This window comes from Cebus imitator, unplaced genomic scaffold (assembly GCF_001604975.1).
Source record: "Cebus imitator isolate Cc_AM_T3 unplaced genomic scaffold, Cebus_imitator-1.0 Scaffold122, whole genome shotgun sequence".
Taxonomy (NCBI): Eukaryota; Metazoa; Chordata; class Mammalia; order Primates; family Cebidae; genus Cebus; species Cebus imitator.
In genome coordinates this window covers 3,478,963-3,492,171 of record NW_016107437.1, presented here as the reverse complement: position 1 = coordinate 3,492,171, position 13,209 = coordinate 3,478,963, and the positions used below count along the sequence as shown (strand labels likewise).

At 46.8% G+C, this 13,209-nt stretch overlaps 1 protein-coding gene across 3 annotated transcripts in view; it reads left to right on the top strand.

Moving 5' to 3' along the window:
• CPPED1 (calcineurin like phosphoesterase domain containing 1) overlaps window positions 1-13,209 on the top strand; it is a 145,076-nt gene that overhangs the window by 100,915 nt on the left and 30,952 nt on the right. For 2 of the 3 annotated variants that reach the window (XR_005202068.1, XM_017540019.2), the window contains exon 3: window positions 2,191-2,616. The exons of the other annotated variant lie outside the window; for it this stretch is intronic. Coding sequence is in view for 1 of the 2 variants with exons in the window: in XM_017540019.2 (XP_017395508.1) it covers window positions 2,191-2,616 (426 nt within the window). In the remaining variant the exon portion in view is untranslated. The remainder of the gene's footprint in view (window positions 1-2,190; window positions 2,617-13,209) is intronic. 3 annotated transcript variants of the gene reach the window in all.

Below are 13,209 nucleotides of genomic sequence, written 5' to 3'. Positions count from 1 at the left end.
GATCTCTTGACCTCGTGATCCACCCGCCTCGGCCTCCCACAGTGCTGGGATTACAGGCTTGAGCCACCGCGCCCGGCAATAAACACTTCTTTTGAGACAGAATCTCTCTGTCTTGCCCAGGCTGGAGTACAGTGGCACGATCTCAGCTCACTGCAGCCTCTGCCTCCCAGGTTAAAGGGATTCTCCTGCCTCATCGTCCCAAGTAGCTGCACAACAGGCATGTGCCACCACACCCGGCTGATTTTTCTACTTTCTGTAGAGAAGATGTTTCACCATATTGGCCAGGCTGGTCTTGAACTTTTGACCTCAAGTGATCTATCCACCTCAGCCTCCCAAAGTGCTGGGATTACAGGCACAAATCACTTCGCCCAGCTACCAGACTCATCTTTGCTGGAGGAAATTCAGGGAAAATGAGCTGCATGGTTTTTGTTTTTTTTTTAAACAGATTATTGGGGGATATTGATGGTTTCCCTAAAAGCAGCATCTCTCTTTGTTTAGAAGCAAACTTCACGGTACTGTGTGTAATTCCCAGCTCTCCCTTCTTGGTTGCTTCCTAGATGAAATTTCCTTCCCAAGTAAGCCTTTCTTTTGAACTGCTTCTTCTTAACTTTTCTGCTTATGGTTGTTAAGTCTTTGGACATTTTCCATACCTACCTCAGTTAGCATACAAAGGGCCATGACTAATGCCCTTGAAAATCAAGAACAGGAGATGCTCTGTACCCCAGTGTATTATGAAGTCCTCAGCCTGTGCCTCAGGGCAGCCAAGAGAAGTCACCCAGAGAACAAGGACCTTAGTTTGTGACCAGGACAGTGTAGACAGTACCCTGAGCTAGGTCACCAAGTTCAAATCCCCATTACTTTACTGGGTGTCAGAGGAAGCGAGTCGGTACACACACAGCTCTGCGATCAGTGTGTGGCCTGTAGGAAGTGCTAGGAAGTATTGTCAGTGATTGAATATCCCCAAATCCCCAAGTCAGTGTGAATAGAAAAAAGAAGTGAGAGGGGCACCTTGAGGTCTTTAAGAAAACCCGGTGAGGAAAGTGGTGATGAATCAGCCTTGGGCCACAAGGACCTCTTTGAGAGAGTTTGCTGTGTTCAAAGCCACAAAGGACTTGTCTTTCCTTAACTAGCATGGGAAAAGAACCAACCAGTGGAGTCCAAGAGAGGATCATATATAAGTCAACACAGATGCCTGCAGTCCCAGTTCAGCTAAAGAAGCAAAGTCAATCAGTGGCACCTTCGATGTGGACAGTGGTGAATGAACCCCCAGCACCACCAAAAGAGAGGCTTCCTGGTCCCTGGTACAGGCAGAACCTGCTTCTCCCCAAGGCTCCCTGCATTGGGCTTCAGGCCATGCAGCCACCTCCCATCTCTGGGACCAGTGGAATGGGCTTGGCAAAGGCTGGCTGATGGCTGCAACAGGAGCTGGGGTCCGAAGTCCAGCCTGCTCAGCCTCTGTTAGAAGTATGTCCTGCCTGCCCCAGGGACTGAGAGTCCTCGTTTCCAGGGTGCTGGGGGATTGTCTGCCGTCCACGCCGGCCTCATGGCTGGTCTGAACTGGTCCAAGCTGGTCCTGGGGCTCCCAGTCCAAACATTCATTCCAGCCACCTGGCTGGCTTCCTCAATCTTTAAGCCCTAGATCCATGGGGCTAAAACCTTTGCATTCTTTTTTTTTTTTTTTTTTTTTTCCAATGAAAATTGTATGTAAACTTGGGAAAAGGAAGGAAAGCAGGGAAGGAAGGGAGAGAGGCAAGGAAAGATCTGGCCTAATTTTCTTTTTTATGAAGACAGAATCTCACGATAGTGCCCAGGTTTGTCTTGGAACTCTTGGGCTCAAGTGATCCCTCCCACCTCAGCCTCCCAAAGTGCTAGGATTATCGGCGTGAGCCACTGCACCCAGCCCACTAATATTTAATCTCAGGATTGACTTCACACCATCAACTCAGCAACATGGGGCAGAGGGCCGTGTAGACATTGAATCACTAAGGTGTCCTGAAGAAGGATGGGCAAAGGCCCCCACCAGACTTGTTGATTTGCTTTTAGCACATGACTGCATTTTGCAGTTTCCCTGTGCTAGATGGAGTTAATTTCTAGATTATTCTCTCTTAATTTTATGTTGGTAAGTACTTAAGTTAGTTATTAAGTTAGTAAGCCTCTGGCTGTTTCAGGACATGACCCTTGCCCTTCCAGGGAAGCCGTGGCGGAAGGAGCAGACAGAGGACCTACAGCGAGTGCTCAGGACCGTGGACAGGGCCATCCCACTGGTCCTCGTCAGTGGCAACCATGACATTGGCAACGTCCCCACAGCTGAGACCGTCGAGGAGTTCTGCCAGACTTGGGGAGATGACTACTTTAGCTTCTGGGTCGGAGGTGTGCTGTTCCTGGTCCTCAACTCCCAGCTCTACGAGAACCCCTCCAAATGCCCCGGCCTGAAGCAGGCACAGGACCAGTGGCTGGATGAACAGCTGAGTATCGCGAGGCAGCGGAACTGCCGGCACGTCATCGTCTTCCAGCACATCCCTCTGTTCCTGGAGAGCATCGACGAGGATGACGACTGCTACTTCAACCTCAGCAAGCCCGCTCGGAAGAGGTTGGCAGACAAGTTCATCCACGCAGGTAGAAGCCCCGGGCCATGAGTTTCAGGGAGGAAGGGCAAGCCTAAAGACGGCATTTCCAGGTCCTTCTCCCATCCATATGCAATGTGGCAGAAAGGGAGAGAGGACTAGGCCGGGGGTTCTGAGCCCAGCTCTTGGACTCGCAGGCTGCATGCCTGGCTACCTGATATTCCTGTGTCTAGATTTCCTTGTCTGTAAAACAGGAATAGTAGTAGTAGCTCTCTTGCAGGATGGTTTTAAGGATTAAATGAGAAAGGCCTACAGGACATGGAGAGCAGCCCCTAGCCTAAGTACTCAGTGTGTGTCACAGCTGCTCGCACAGTTGAAGATCTGGATGTGGCGGGAGGGGTTTAGTGGGAAAGGAGACCGGTGGTGCAGGTGGGTGTGAATGTGGCTTGCACCTGCCTTGGGAGAAGGCAAGGTGCCAGGGACATCTTTTCTCACTTCTCTGGGAAGCAGGCCCTTGCTCAAGGGCAGATGATCTTTAAGAGCCAAGCTTCCCACCCGTCTTGATCAGCTGTGACCCAGGAAATCCTGGGATGTGGCTTTAGTGTACAGTTCACGGGCCATCACCAGTTTTCCTCTGGCAAGGTGGATTAATTTCTTCAGACTCAGGAGAGAGTAATGGATTTAGTCCCATCTTTTGCCGCCAGTCATACATGTGACACACGTGTGCACACACAGAATGAAGACACCTCAGCTTCTGATGGCGCTCTGAGGCACTACCCCACCCACCTCCTTTTTCTTTGTGGCAGCAGCTACCATGGGCCTTTTAAGAGAAACATTGTTGTGTTCTAGGCGGACTCTCTGGATTACCAGTAACTTGACAGATTCCGATTTTGACAACTGTTCTGAGTCTTCTCTTTGTCGTCATTCTTCCTTTCAGATCTTTCCAGGGCTTGCTTTTTTTTTTTGAGACAAAGTCTTGCTCTTTTGCCCAGGCTGGAGCACAGTGGTGCCATCTCGGCTCCACCTCTGCCTCCTGGATTCAAGCGATTCTGCCCAGCCTCCCGAGTAGCTGGGATTATAGGCGTGAGCCACCACGCCTGGCTAATTTTTGTGTTTTCAGTAGAGATGGGGTTTCACCATCTTGGCCAGGTGTTCAACCGCTTGAGTTCGAACTCCTGACCTCAAGTGGTCCACCCGCCTTGGCCTCCAGAAGTTCTGAGATTACAGATGTGAGTTGCCATGCGTAGCCACCAGGGCTTACTTTCACCAAACACTTCAAGAGTTTAAATATATTTATTATTTGTTATGGGTTAGTGGGAGACAGGTGGCCTGATCCAGTAGCAAGTATTCATTAAAAAAGAAACATTCTGATACTCTTCTTTTCATCTTTGAGTATTACGTATGTTTGCATTTACTTGTGAAGAGTACAAAAGATCCTTCTCTATTTTCTTCTTTTTGGGTGGTTGGGGTGGGGGTGGAGACAGAGTCTCACTCTGTTCCTCAGTCTGGAGTGCAGTTCCACAATCTTGGCTCACTGCAACCTCTACCTCCTGGGCTCAGGTGATTCTCATGCCTCAAGCCTCCCAAGTAGCTGGGATTATAGGTGCTGACCACCACACCCAGCTAATTTTGTATTTTTATTAGAGATGAGGTTCCACCACATTGGCCAGGCTGGTGTCAAGTTCCTGACTTCACGTGATTCACCCTCCCTGGCCTCCCAAAGTGCTGGGATTACAGGCATGAGCCACCACCACCGACCGACCCTTCTGTATTTTCCAGACATTTTAGAAAAAGCTCACATAATTGGAGACATTTTCCAGCTGTTCCGTGGAGATAAAGTTAGAAAACTTCTATTAAGGCCTTTGAAATTTCACGCTATGCTTGAATTGGTACAGAAAACCATCTTGATGACAAGGAAACAGTGTCAAGATGGCATCAGCACCACCGTGGAGACTGTTCTGTAATGGAGAATAAAGCAAGAGAGAACACTTAATGCCACTGAAATGATTCCTTTCATATCTAATTTTTGTTTTTTTTGAGATGGAGTCTCCCGCATGTCACCGAGGCTGGAGTGCAGTGGCACGATCTCAGCTTACTACAACCTCTGTCTTCTGGGTTGAAGCGATTTTTCTGCCTCAGCCTCCCAAAAATATGTGGGATTACAGGCACCTATTACCACATCCAGCTAACATTTGTATTTTCAGTAGAGACAGGGTTTCCCCATGTTGGCCAGGCTGGCCTTGAACTCCTGACCTCAGGAGATCCACCTGCCTCGGCCTCCCAAAGTGCTCGGATTACAGGCGTGAGCTACTGCAGCCAGGCACATCTAATGTTAAATGATGTGAATGCCATGTCTGTGACTTCCCTGAGTTATTTGTTCTTGTCAGCCACATTCCCGAGTGGTATGCAGTTCTGGAGTTTTCTCATTGTAGGACAGAGCACCTCCAGATATCAACAAGACCCACAGCCCTAATATTTTATATTTATCATTATTATTATTATTATTGAGAGACAGTGTCTTGCTCTGTCACCCAGGCTGCAGTGCAGTGGTGCTATCATGGCTCACTACAGCCTCGACCTCCTAGGCTTAAGCAGTCTTCCTGGCTCTGCCTCCTGAGAAGCTGGGACTACAGGCACATGCCACCGTGCCTAGCTAATTTTTTTAATTTTTTGTAGAAATGGGGTCTCTCTGTTGCGCCAGGCTGGGCTTGAACGCCTGGCCTCAAATGATCCCCTTGCCTTGGCCCCTCAAAGAGCTTAGATTACAGGCATGAGCTCTAACAGGGCACCCTTGGGAGAAGCCTGTTGACCACCCCCCGAGGGCCCTACAGGGTGACATCATATCCATGATGACCCAGCCCCCCTGCCCGCTCTGGGCTGCAGCCCCTCAAGCTCAGGAACAGAGTCGTTGGCAAACCAAGGGCTGGTCTGTGTCTCCAAGTATCCCAGCTTCCTGAGACAGATAGCTACAACCAGAATGGCAATTGATTGATTTAGAGCAAGACCACAGCCCTGGCCTCCACCCCAGCAGTGTAGTCTCCTCCCGTAGGCAGAGCTACATGGAAAGCCCAATTATAATCAGGAGGTTGCTTGGTAGGCATGAGACAGAGCAGGGGGGTTAGCTCCCTTTTTCCACTCTCAGTGACATCAGGCACTAGAATCCAGTGGCTCTGCCTCCAGCAGGAGCTCGCTAGCCTGATGGCGCTTGGTTATCTCATGTCCCTTTAATTCTCCCTCCTTCGTGTCTCTATAGTCTGTCCACTTCTTCAAGCCTCCTCATGATCTCATCTGGGTCCTAGCAGCAGCTCGGCACTGTGCTCCCTGCTCCGCTGTTGCCTCTTCTAGTTTGTTCTGCATCTACCAGCAAGAGGGGAGTATAATGGACTACACAGCATGAGGCTTTCCTTCACCCCCAGGTACAGCCCAGCTCCTCACTGCAGCGTCCAGGGCCCTTCCCAGTCGCATCTGCCTTCCCCTCCAGGCTTTTCTGGTTCACCTGCCTAGGCCCACTCAATTTTTTTTGTCTTTTGAGACAGAGTCTCACTCTGTTACCCAGGCTGGAGTGCAGTGGAACAATGCTGGCTCACTACAATCTCCAACTCCCGGGTTCAAGTGATTCTCCTGCCTCAGCCTCCCGAGTAACTGGGATTACAGGCTCGTGCCACCATGCCTAGCTAATTTTTGCATTTTTAGTAGAGATGCGGTTTCACTATGTTGACCAGGCTGGTCTTGAACTCCTGACCTCAAGTGATCTGCCCACCTCTGCCTCCCAGTGTGCTGGAGTTACAAGCGTGAGCCACTGTGCCCGGCCCTGACATTTTTTTTTTTCTTGAGGTGGATTCTTACTGTGTCACTCAGGCTGGAGCGCAGTGCTGTAATCATAGCTCACTGCAGCCTCGGATTCCTGAGCTCAAGTGATCTTCGTGCCTCAGCCCCCCAAGTAGTTGGGACTACAGGGGAGTGCCACCATGCCTGGCTAATTTTTTTACCTTTTTGCAGAGATGGGGGTCTCACTGTGTTACCCAGGCTAGTATCAAACTCCTGGCTTCAAGTGATCCTCCCACTTGGGTATCCCAAAGCAGTGAGATTATAGACGTGAGACACCACATCCCACCTCCCGCTCAACTTGGACACCTTCTATATAAGGTTCTCCCCTCCTTCCTACATAGGTTCTTCTTCAGCTTCCCTCATACCAGCACTTGTCAAGTGGATTTGTAAGTGTGGACTTGTCTGAGTCCCTGCTCAACTCTCAGCTCCCTGCCAGCAAGGACAGGGTTTTACTCAGCTATGCAGTTGGGAGACCTGGCTCAGATATTAGTTCATAATAAATGCTTCATCAGTATTTGTGGAATGAATGAATGAATGTCTTTGGGCCAAGCATGGTAGCTCCCGCCTGTAATCCCAGCACTTTGAGAGGCCAAGGCAGGCAGATCACCTGAGGTCAGGAGTTCAAGACCAGCCTGACTAATGTGGCAAAACCCTGTCTCTACTAAAAAATATAAAAATTAGCCGGATATGGTGGCTCACGCCTGTAGTTGCAGCTACTTGGGAGGCTAAGGCAGGAGAATAGCTTGAACCTGGGAGGTGGAGGTTGCAGTGAGCCAGGATCAAGGTTGTAATGAGCCAAGATCGTGCCAGTGTACTCCAGCCTGGGCAACAGAGCATGTTCAGACCATTAAGTGCCCAACACATGGCCTCTGTGGCCTTTGGTCTTAGGGAAGCCACTTGTGCCTCTCTCTGCTCTGGTCCCCAGTCTGGCTCTCCAGGGTCACTCAGCAGTCTATCTGTCTCTTCCCAAGCACTCCCTCCCACTGCCTCCTCCCAGCACCACCTTCAGGTATACAAAAACACCTCTTCTTGGCCACTGGCCTAAGGGTCTTCACCTAAACCTGCTTCACAGAGGAGACCAGAGAGAGACGAGAGCCCTTTTCGCAATCCCCTGTCAGTTTCAGTGGCCTGCCAAACCAGGCCCTTTGCTGAGTGACCTTCCAAACACAGAACAAACCTTAGGCAACGTCAGAAAGAGATATGAGTCGGATGTGGATGCTCTCTGCTGCAGGCAGAGAAACTTGCTGGGCTTGAAAACACAAGTAAGGTGGGCTCTCCTGGGGGCTGTAGGCATCCATGACTCAGTTATGCAGAAGGTGGCTCAGGTCACAACAACGTAATTGGAACTAATTTTGGAAAGCCAGAAGTTCAAGTGATAATATGTAAAATTCATTAACTTAAAGGCTGGGATAAAATTGGGGGCGACGATGGCAGCTGGTATTTAATATTGCCTTTGGTTTTCTCCCCCCCATGGCAATATTATTCCCTACTACTATTTCAGTCTCATTTATCTCCTTGTGCTGAAATGCCAGTACTCAAAAGTATGTCAAAAGCTCATCAGAATATCAGGGTAGCTTTTAATTATGATAATTGTGTTGTTATAAAATATCCTTTTAAAGAGCACATCTCTCCCCAAACCACCGTGGAGGTAAAACCCATCTTCCTTCCAGCAAGCTTAATGAATAATTCTGAATCATTGTGTGGGATGAATAAATGATTTAATAATGAGCATCAACAATCATCTCTCACTGTTGCATTAATTTTTTAAAACGGGATGAGGTAAATGAGGAGGAGGCTGTCACTGTGCAGTGGACCACCGGGAGCAGAGGGGTGTGCTGCGTGAATCGAAGGCCGCCAGCTTCCAAGCTCAGGTTTCCTTAGAAACAGATGCATCCTGTTTCTACTTTAGAAGCTCAGTGAAAAACCTTCTTTGTATGATAGGAAAACATTGTCAATAGCCAGTACAAATAAACAGTTATCAGGGCAGGACAGATTTATCAGTGTGAAGCGGCACCTGTTATTTTATGTCTTCGTTTGCCCTGCGTGAGGATAATCAATTTCACCACATCCAAGGGATGCAGAAATTGGTTTTCCCCATAATTCTCCTGATACCTAGTTGGAGTAAAAAGGCAGGTAGTAGTTAATGAAATCTTGGCTGAACCTGGACATTGTCTCCGTCCCTCATGCCTCTTTCAGCAGAGGGTTAATATGTGACCCATTTAATATGGATTCCAATTTAGAAACTCAGTCTTAAAAAGCAAAAGCTAGCTCTGTGACTGACCATGTTTCCCTTGATGTCTCGATACATTTTCTTTGTTTCCATTCTCAGCAGAGAGATTAGAACTGAGTATTAGAGAGCCCAGAGCAAATTTGGCAGTTATGAAAAATTCTAATAAGTTGATCTTCCCTGCAAAAGTTAATGAGTCATTTCACAGAATTAGAGTTTCACTTCTAGTATTTATGCTTTTTTAGAAAATGAAAGAGAGAGAGAGAAGAGAAATCTTAGCCTGTGGTTATGATTTTAAGATTTCAAAGTTTTGGCCAGGTGCAGTGGCTCACACCTATAATCCCAGCATTTTGGGAGGCCAAGGTGTGTGGATCACTTGAGGTCAGGCGTTCAAGACCAGCCTGGGCAACATAGTGAAACCCTATCTCTACTAAAATACAGAAATTAGCCAGTCATGGTGGTGGGTGCCTGTGTCCCAGGTACTTGGGAGGCTGTGGCAGGAGAATCACTTGAACCTGGGAGGCAGAGGTTGCAGTGAGCTGAGATCTTGCCACTGCACTCCAGCTTGGGCGACAGAGCAAGACTGTGACTCAAAAAATAAAACTAAAAAAATAAAGAAAATGGTTGAGTAAATAACAGTATGAGTACTGTACAGATAAGGCAAAACTTGTGGGTTTGTACAGGGGGAATTGATGTCTGGGCTGGTGGGCGGGGGCCCTAGAACATGGCAGGTGAACAAACAGGATTTGGCTTCCTACGTGACTGGGGATAAGCCACTGAACATTTCTCTGCCTTAGTTTTTTCACTTGTAAAATGAGGGTACTCACCCAACTTTGTAGGATTGGTGCATCCCTTAAGGGGAGTACCATATAAAATCATCAGGCTGGGCGTGGCGGCTCACGCCTGTATCCCAGCATTTTGGGAGGCCAAGGCAGGTGGATTACCTGAGGTCAGGAGTTCGAGACCAGCCTGGCCAACATGATGAAAGCCCATTTCTACTAAAAATACAAAATCTTACCTGGGCCTGGTGGTCGGTGCCTGTAATCCCAGCTACTCGGGAGCTGAGGCACGAGAATCTCTTGAACGCGGGAGGCGGAGGTTTCAGAGAGCCAAGATCATGCCACTGCACTCCAGCCTAGGTGATAGAGTGAGACTCCTTCTCAAAAAAAAAAAAAGAAAAAAAAGGAAGTGACTTAGCACCATCTCTGGCTCATAGTGAGCACTCAGTAAGAGCGTGTTTGTTGTGATCTGTGATTCCAAACTGTGTTGGGATCCCACCGTGGGCAAATGTGCTTCCTCCATGAGCTAGACCAACACACTTCTCACCCCCGGGGTGCTGGCATCCTTTTTGAGGAGGTTCGTGAGAACTTCTAGGCAAGGACAGGCGGGCCTGGTTTAGGGACATGCCTGCTGCCTGCTGATATAGCTGTGTAGATTTAAAAGCAAAATGATGATCAACTTTGCTCACAATGCAAACATAGGAAATATAATTTGCATTATAGTTTAGTATAGGAAGTGAGCCAAAATTCTCTTGGCTCCTGGGATATGCGGGAAGATAGATGATTGCAGCCAATCTGAGATTTTTCAGGGTAGATGAGGAAGGCATGCTACTTTTAATTTTAAGAAAAGGGGGTACTGGTTTAAAAGGATGATAATCATTGAAGTAGGTGAAAAATTTTCATGGAATATAGTGATAAAATTTGATCTTTTGTTTATTTTTTAAAGCACACACCTGTTTCAAAAGAAAAAAACCTTAGACAAATTAAAGTTCACAGTTTAATTGAGCAAAGAATGATTTGTAAATCAGGCAGCCCCTGAATCAGAATAGAGGCCCAGAAAGACTCCAGCACAGCTACATGGTGAAAGATTTATGGACAGAAAAAGGAATGTGACCTACAGAAATCAGAAGTGACGTATAGAGACAGCCAGATTGGCTACAATTCAGCATTTGCCTTGTTTGAACACAGTTTGAACAGTTGACTGCCTGTGATTGGCCAAAACCAGATGATTGGCAAGAGTATGTTATAGTCTGTTTACACATCCAATTCACTACGTATACATAGAAACTTTTTGGCTGAAATTAAAATGCATAAGGAAGGCTGGGTATGGTGGCACACTTCTATAATCGTAGAACTTTGGGAGGCTGAAGCAGGAGGATCGCTTGAGCCTAAGAGTTCGAGACCAGCCAGGCACCATAGTGAGACTCTGTCTTTACCAAAAAGAATTTTTTTTAAACCAGGCATGGTGGTATGCACCTGTGGTCCCAGCTACTCAGGAAGCTGAGGTGGGAGGATCACTTGAGCCCCAGACGGCAAGAACGCAGTGAGCTATGATTGCACCACTGTACTCCATCCTGGGCAACAGAGCAAGACCCTGTCTCAAAAAATAAGTAAATAAAAATAAAATATGTAGGGAGGCAGCTTGAAGCTCAACTTAATTTAACATACATCACCAATTAATATGTTAGGAAACACACCTTTCAATGTGTAATTTCATAGTCAGATTTTTTCCAAATCTAGCAAATGTGTCCATAGGGCAGTGCCATCGTATTACAGTGCCCTCCCATTTAAAATGAATTATTTAGGCTGGGCACAGCAGCTCATGCCTATAATACTAGCACTTTGGGAGGCCAAGGCGCACAGACCAGGTAAGGAGTTCAAGACCTCAGCCTGGCCAACTTGGTGAAACCCTGTCTCTACTAAAAATAAAAAAATTAGCTGGGCATGGTGGTGTGCACCTGCAATCGCAGCCACTCGAGAGGCTGAGGCAGGAGACTCACTTGAATCTGGGAGGCAGAAGTTGCAGTAAGTGAAGATTGCACCACTGCACTCCAGCCTGGGGTACAAGAGTGAAACTCTGTCTCAAAAAAAAAGAGGATTTTTTAAAAACTGTCTCAAACTTACCCCCTTTCTTTTTTTTAAGCATCCATAGAATCCAGAGTGTCTGGGGGCTTATCAGCTTGAAGGAGTTTACCCTCTTTGTTTTATTTCCTAAGATTTAAATTTGAATTCATTTTCTCAGGTTTGGCCTGTTTTAGTTCTGATCAGTTCACCGTAAAACATCACACACTAGTCATTTAATATCTGATTCTTATTCACTACAAACCTATATAAAAGACCAACTGCCAAAGCTACATCTGGTATGAAGTGATGGATTAGATTTCTCACTTTGGAGGTATCCTTAACAGTTGGGCTAATTAAAGTTAAAATCAAGTCCTGATGGTAAATATTTATAAATTGAGAATCTGGCATGTGTAAATGTATGCTGCTGATTCCTAAAGTTAAGTCAACATTTATCCATTTAGCAAATAGCATGGATCCCATGCTAGGCACTGAGTATGGAGGGATGAACAAAACAGAGATGTTCTGTCTCTGAGGCTGTAGATTGCTCTTCAACTAAAAATGCTTGTTTTGTTTTGTTTTCTTTTGTTTTGTGGCATGCAGTGGTGTAGTCTTGACTCACTGCAACATCCACGTCCCTGATTCAAGCGATTCTCCTGCCTCAGCCTCCCAAGTAGCTGATACTACAGGCACCTGCCACCACTCCTAGCTAATTTTTGTATTTTTAGTAGTTGTGGAGTTTCACCATGTTGGCCAGGCTGATCTGGAACTCCTGACCTCAAGTGATCTGCCCACCTTGGCCCCTCTTAAAGTGCTGGGATTGCAGGCGTGAGCCACCATGGCTGACCAGCTAAACATGATTTAATTTTTTAATTCCATCACAACATTTCAAAAAGGAGCCCCCAGTGAATGGGAAACAGCAGTGTCTGTTGAAGTTTATGAAATCAAAATATTATATCTTCTCTTTTGAGGTCACGTTTCAAAAATAGCAATTAGTGTCATTTTGAAATTAGCAGTGGGATTCCTTTGTAAAATTGCAGTATCCCCACCTTAGTGAAATGCTCATTTCGTCTACTAGTTCAAGTTATTTTTTTTATTTACTGCAGTTACCTTCACTTAAAAGACATTTTCCCCAACTATTTCCCACAGTTTAAGGACAAATCTACAACATTGCTTTGTAAAATAAACTCAAAATTGCTTTAATTTGATTGCCTTTTAAATTTGACTTAAAAATGTTTGCATATTAATGGATTGATTTGGAAGTAAAAGAATACAGTAGCATGGTCAAGTGCAGCGACTTACTGCAGCACTTTAGGAGGCTGAAGTGGGCCGATCACTTGAGCCCAGGAGTTCAAGACCAACCTGGGCAACATGGTGAAACCCTGTCTTTACAAAAAACACAAAAAATGAGTCCAGGCATTGTGGTTCACACCTGTGGTCCTAGCTACATGGGAGGCTGAGGTGGGAGGATCGCCTGAGCCTGGAAGGTTGAAACTACAGTGATCTGTGACCCGTGATGGCACCACTGCACTCCAGCCTGGGTGTCAGAGTGAGACTCTGCCTCTGAAAGAAAATACCACTCATTTAGGTAAAGCCTCCTGGGTGCCAGGCACTATCCTGTGAGCACCTCTGTGGTGACCTTAAAGATGTTTTCCCCAGGTCTTCAGCCCAGTGTGGAAACTGAGCACATTGGTTGTAAGGAGCAGAGGCCCTCTAACTCTTGAGTCTATTTTAAATTTCACAGGCATGG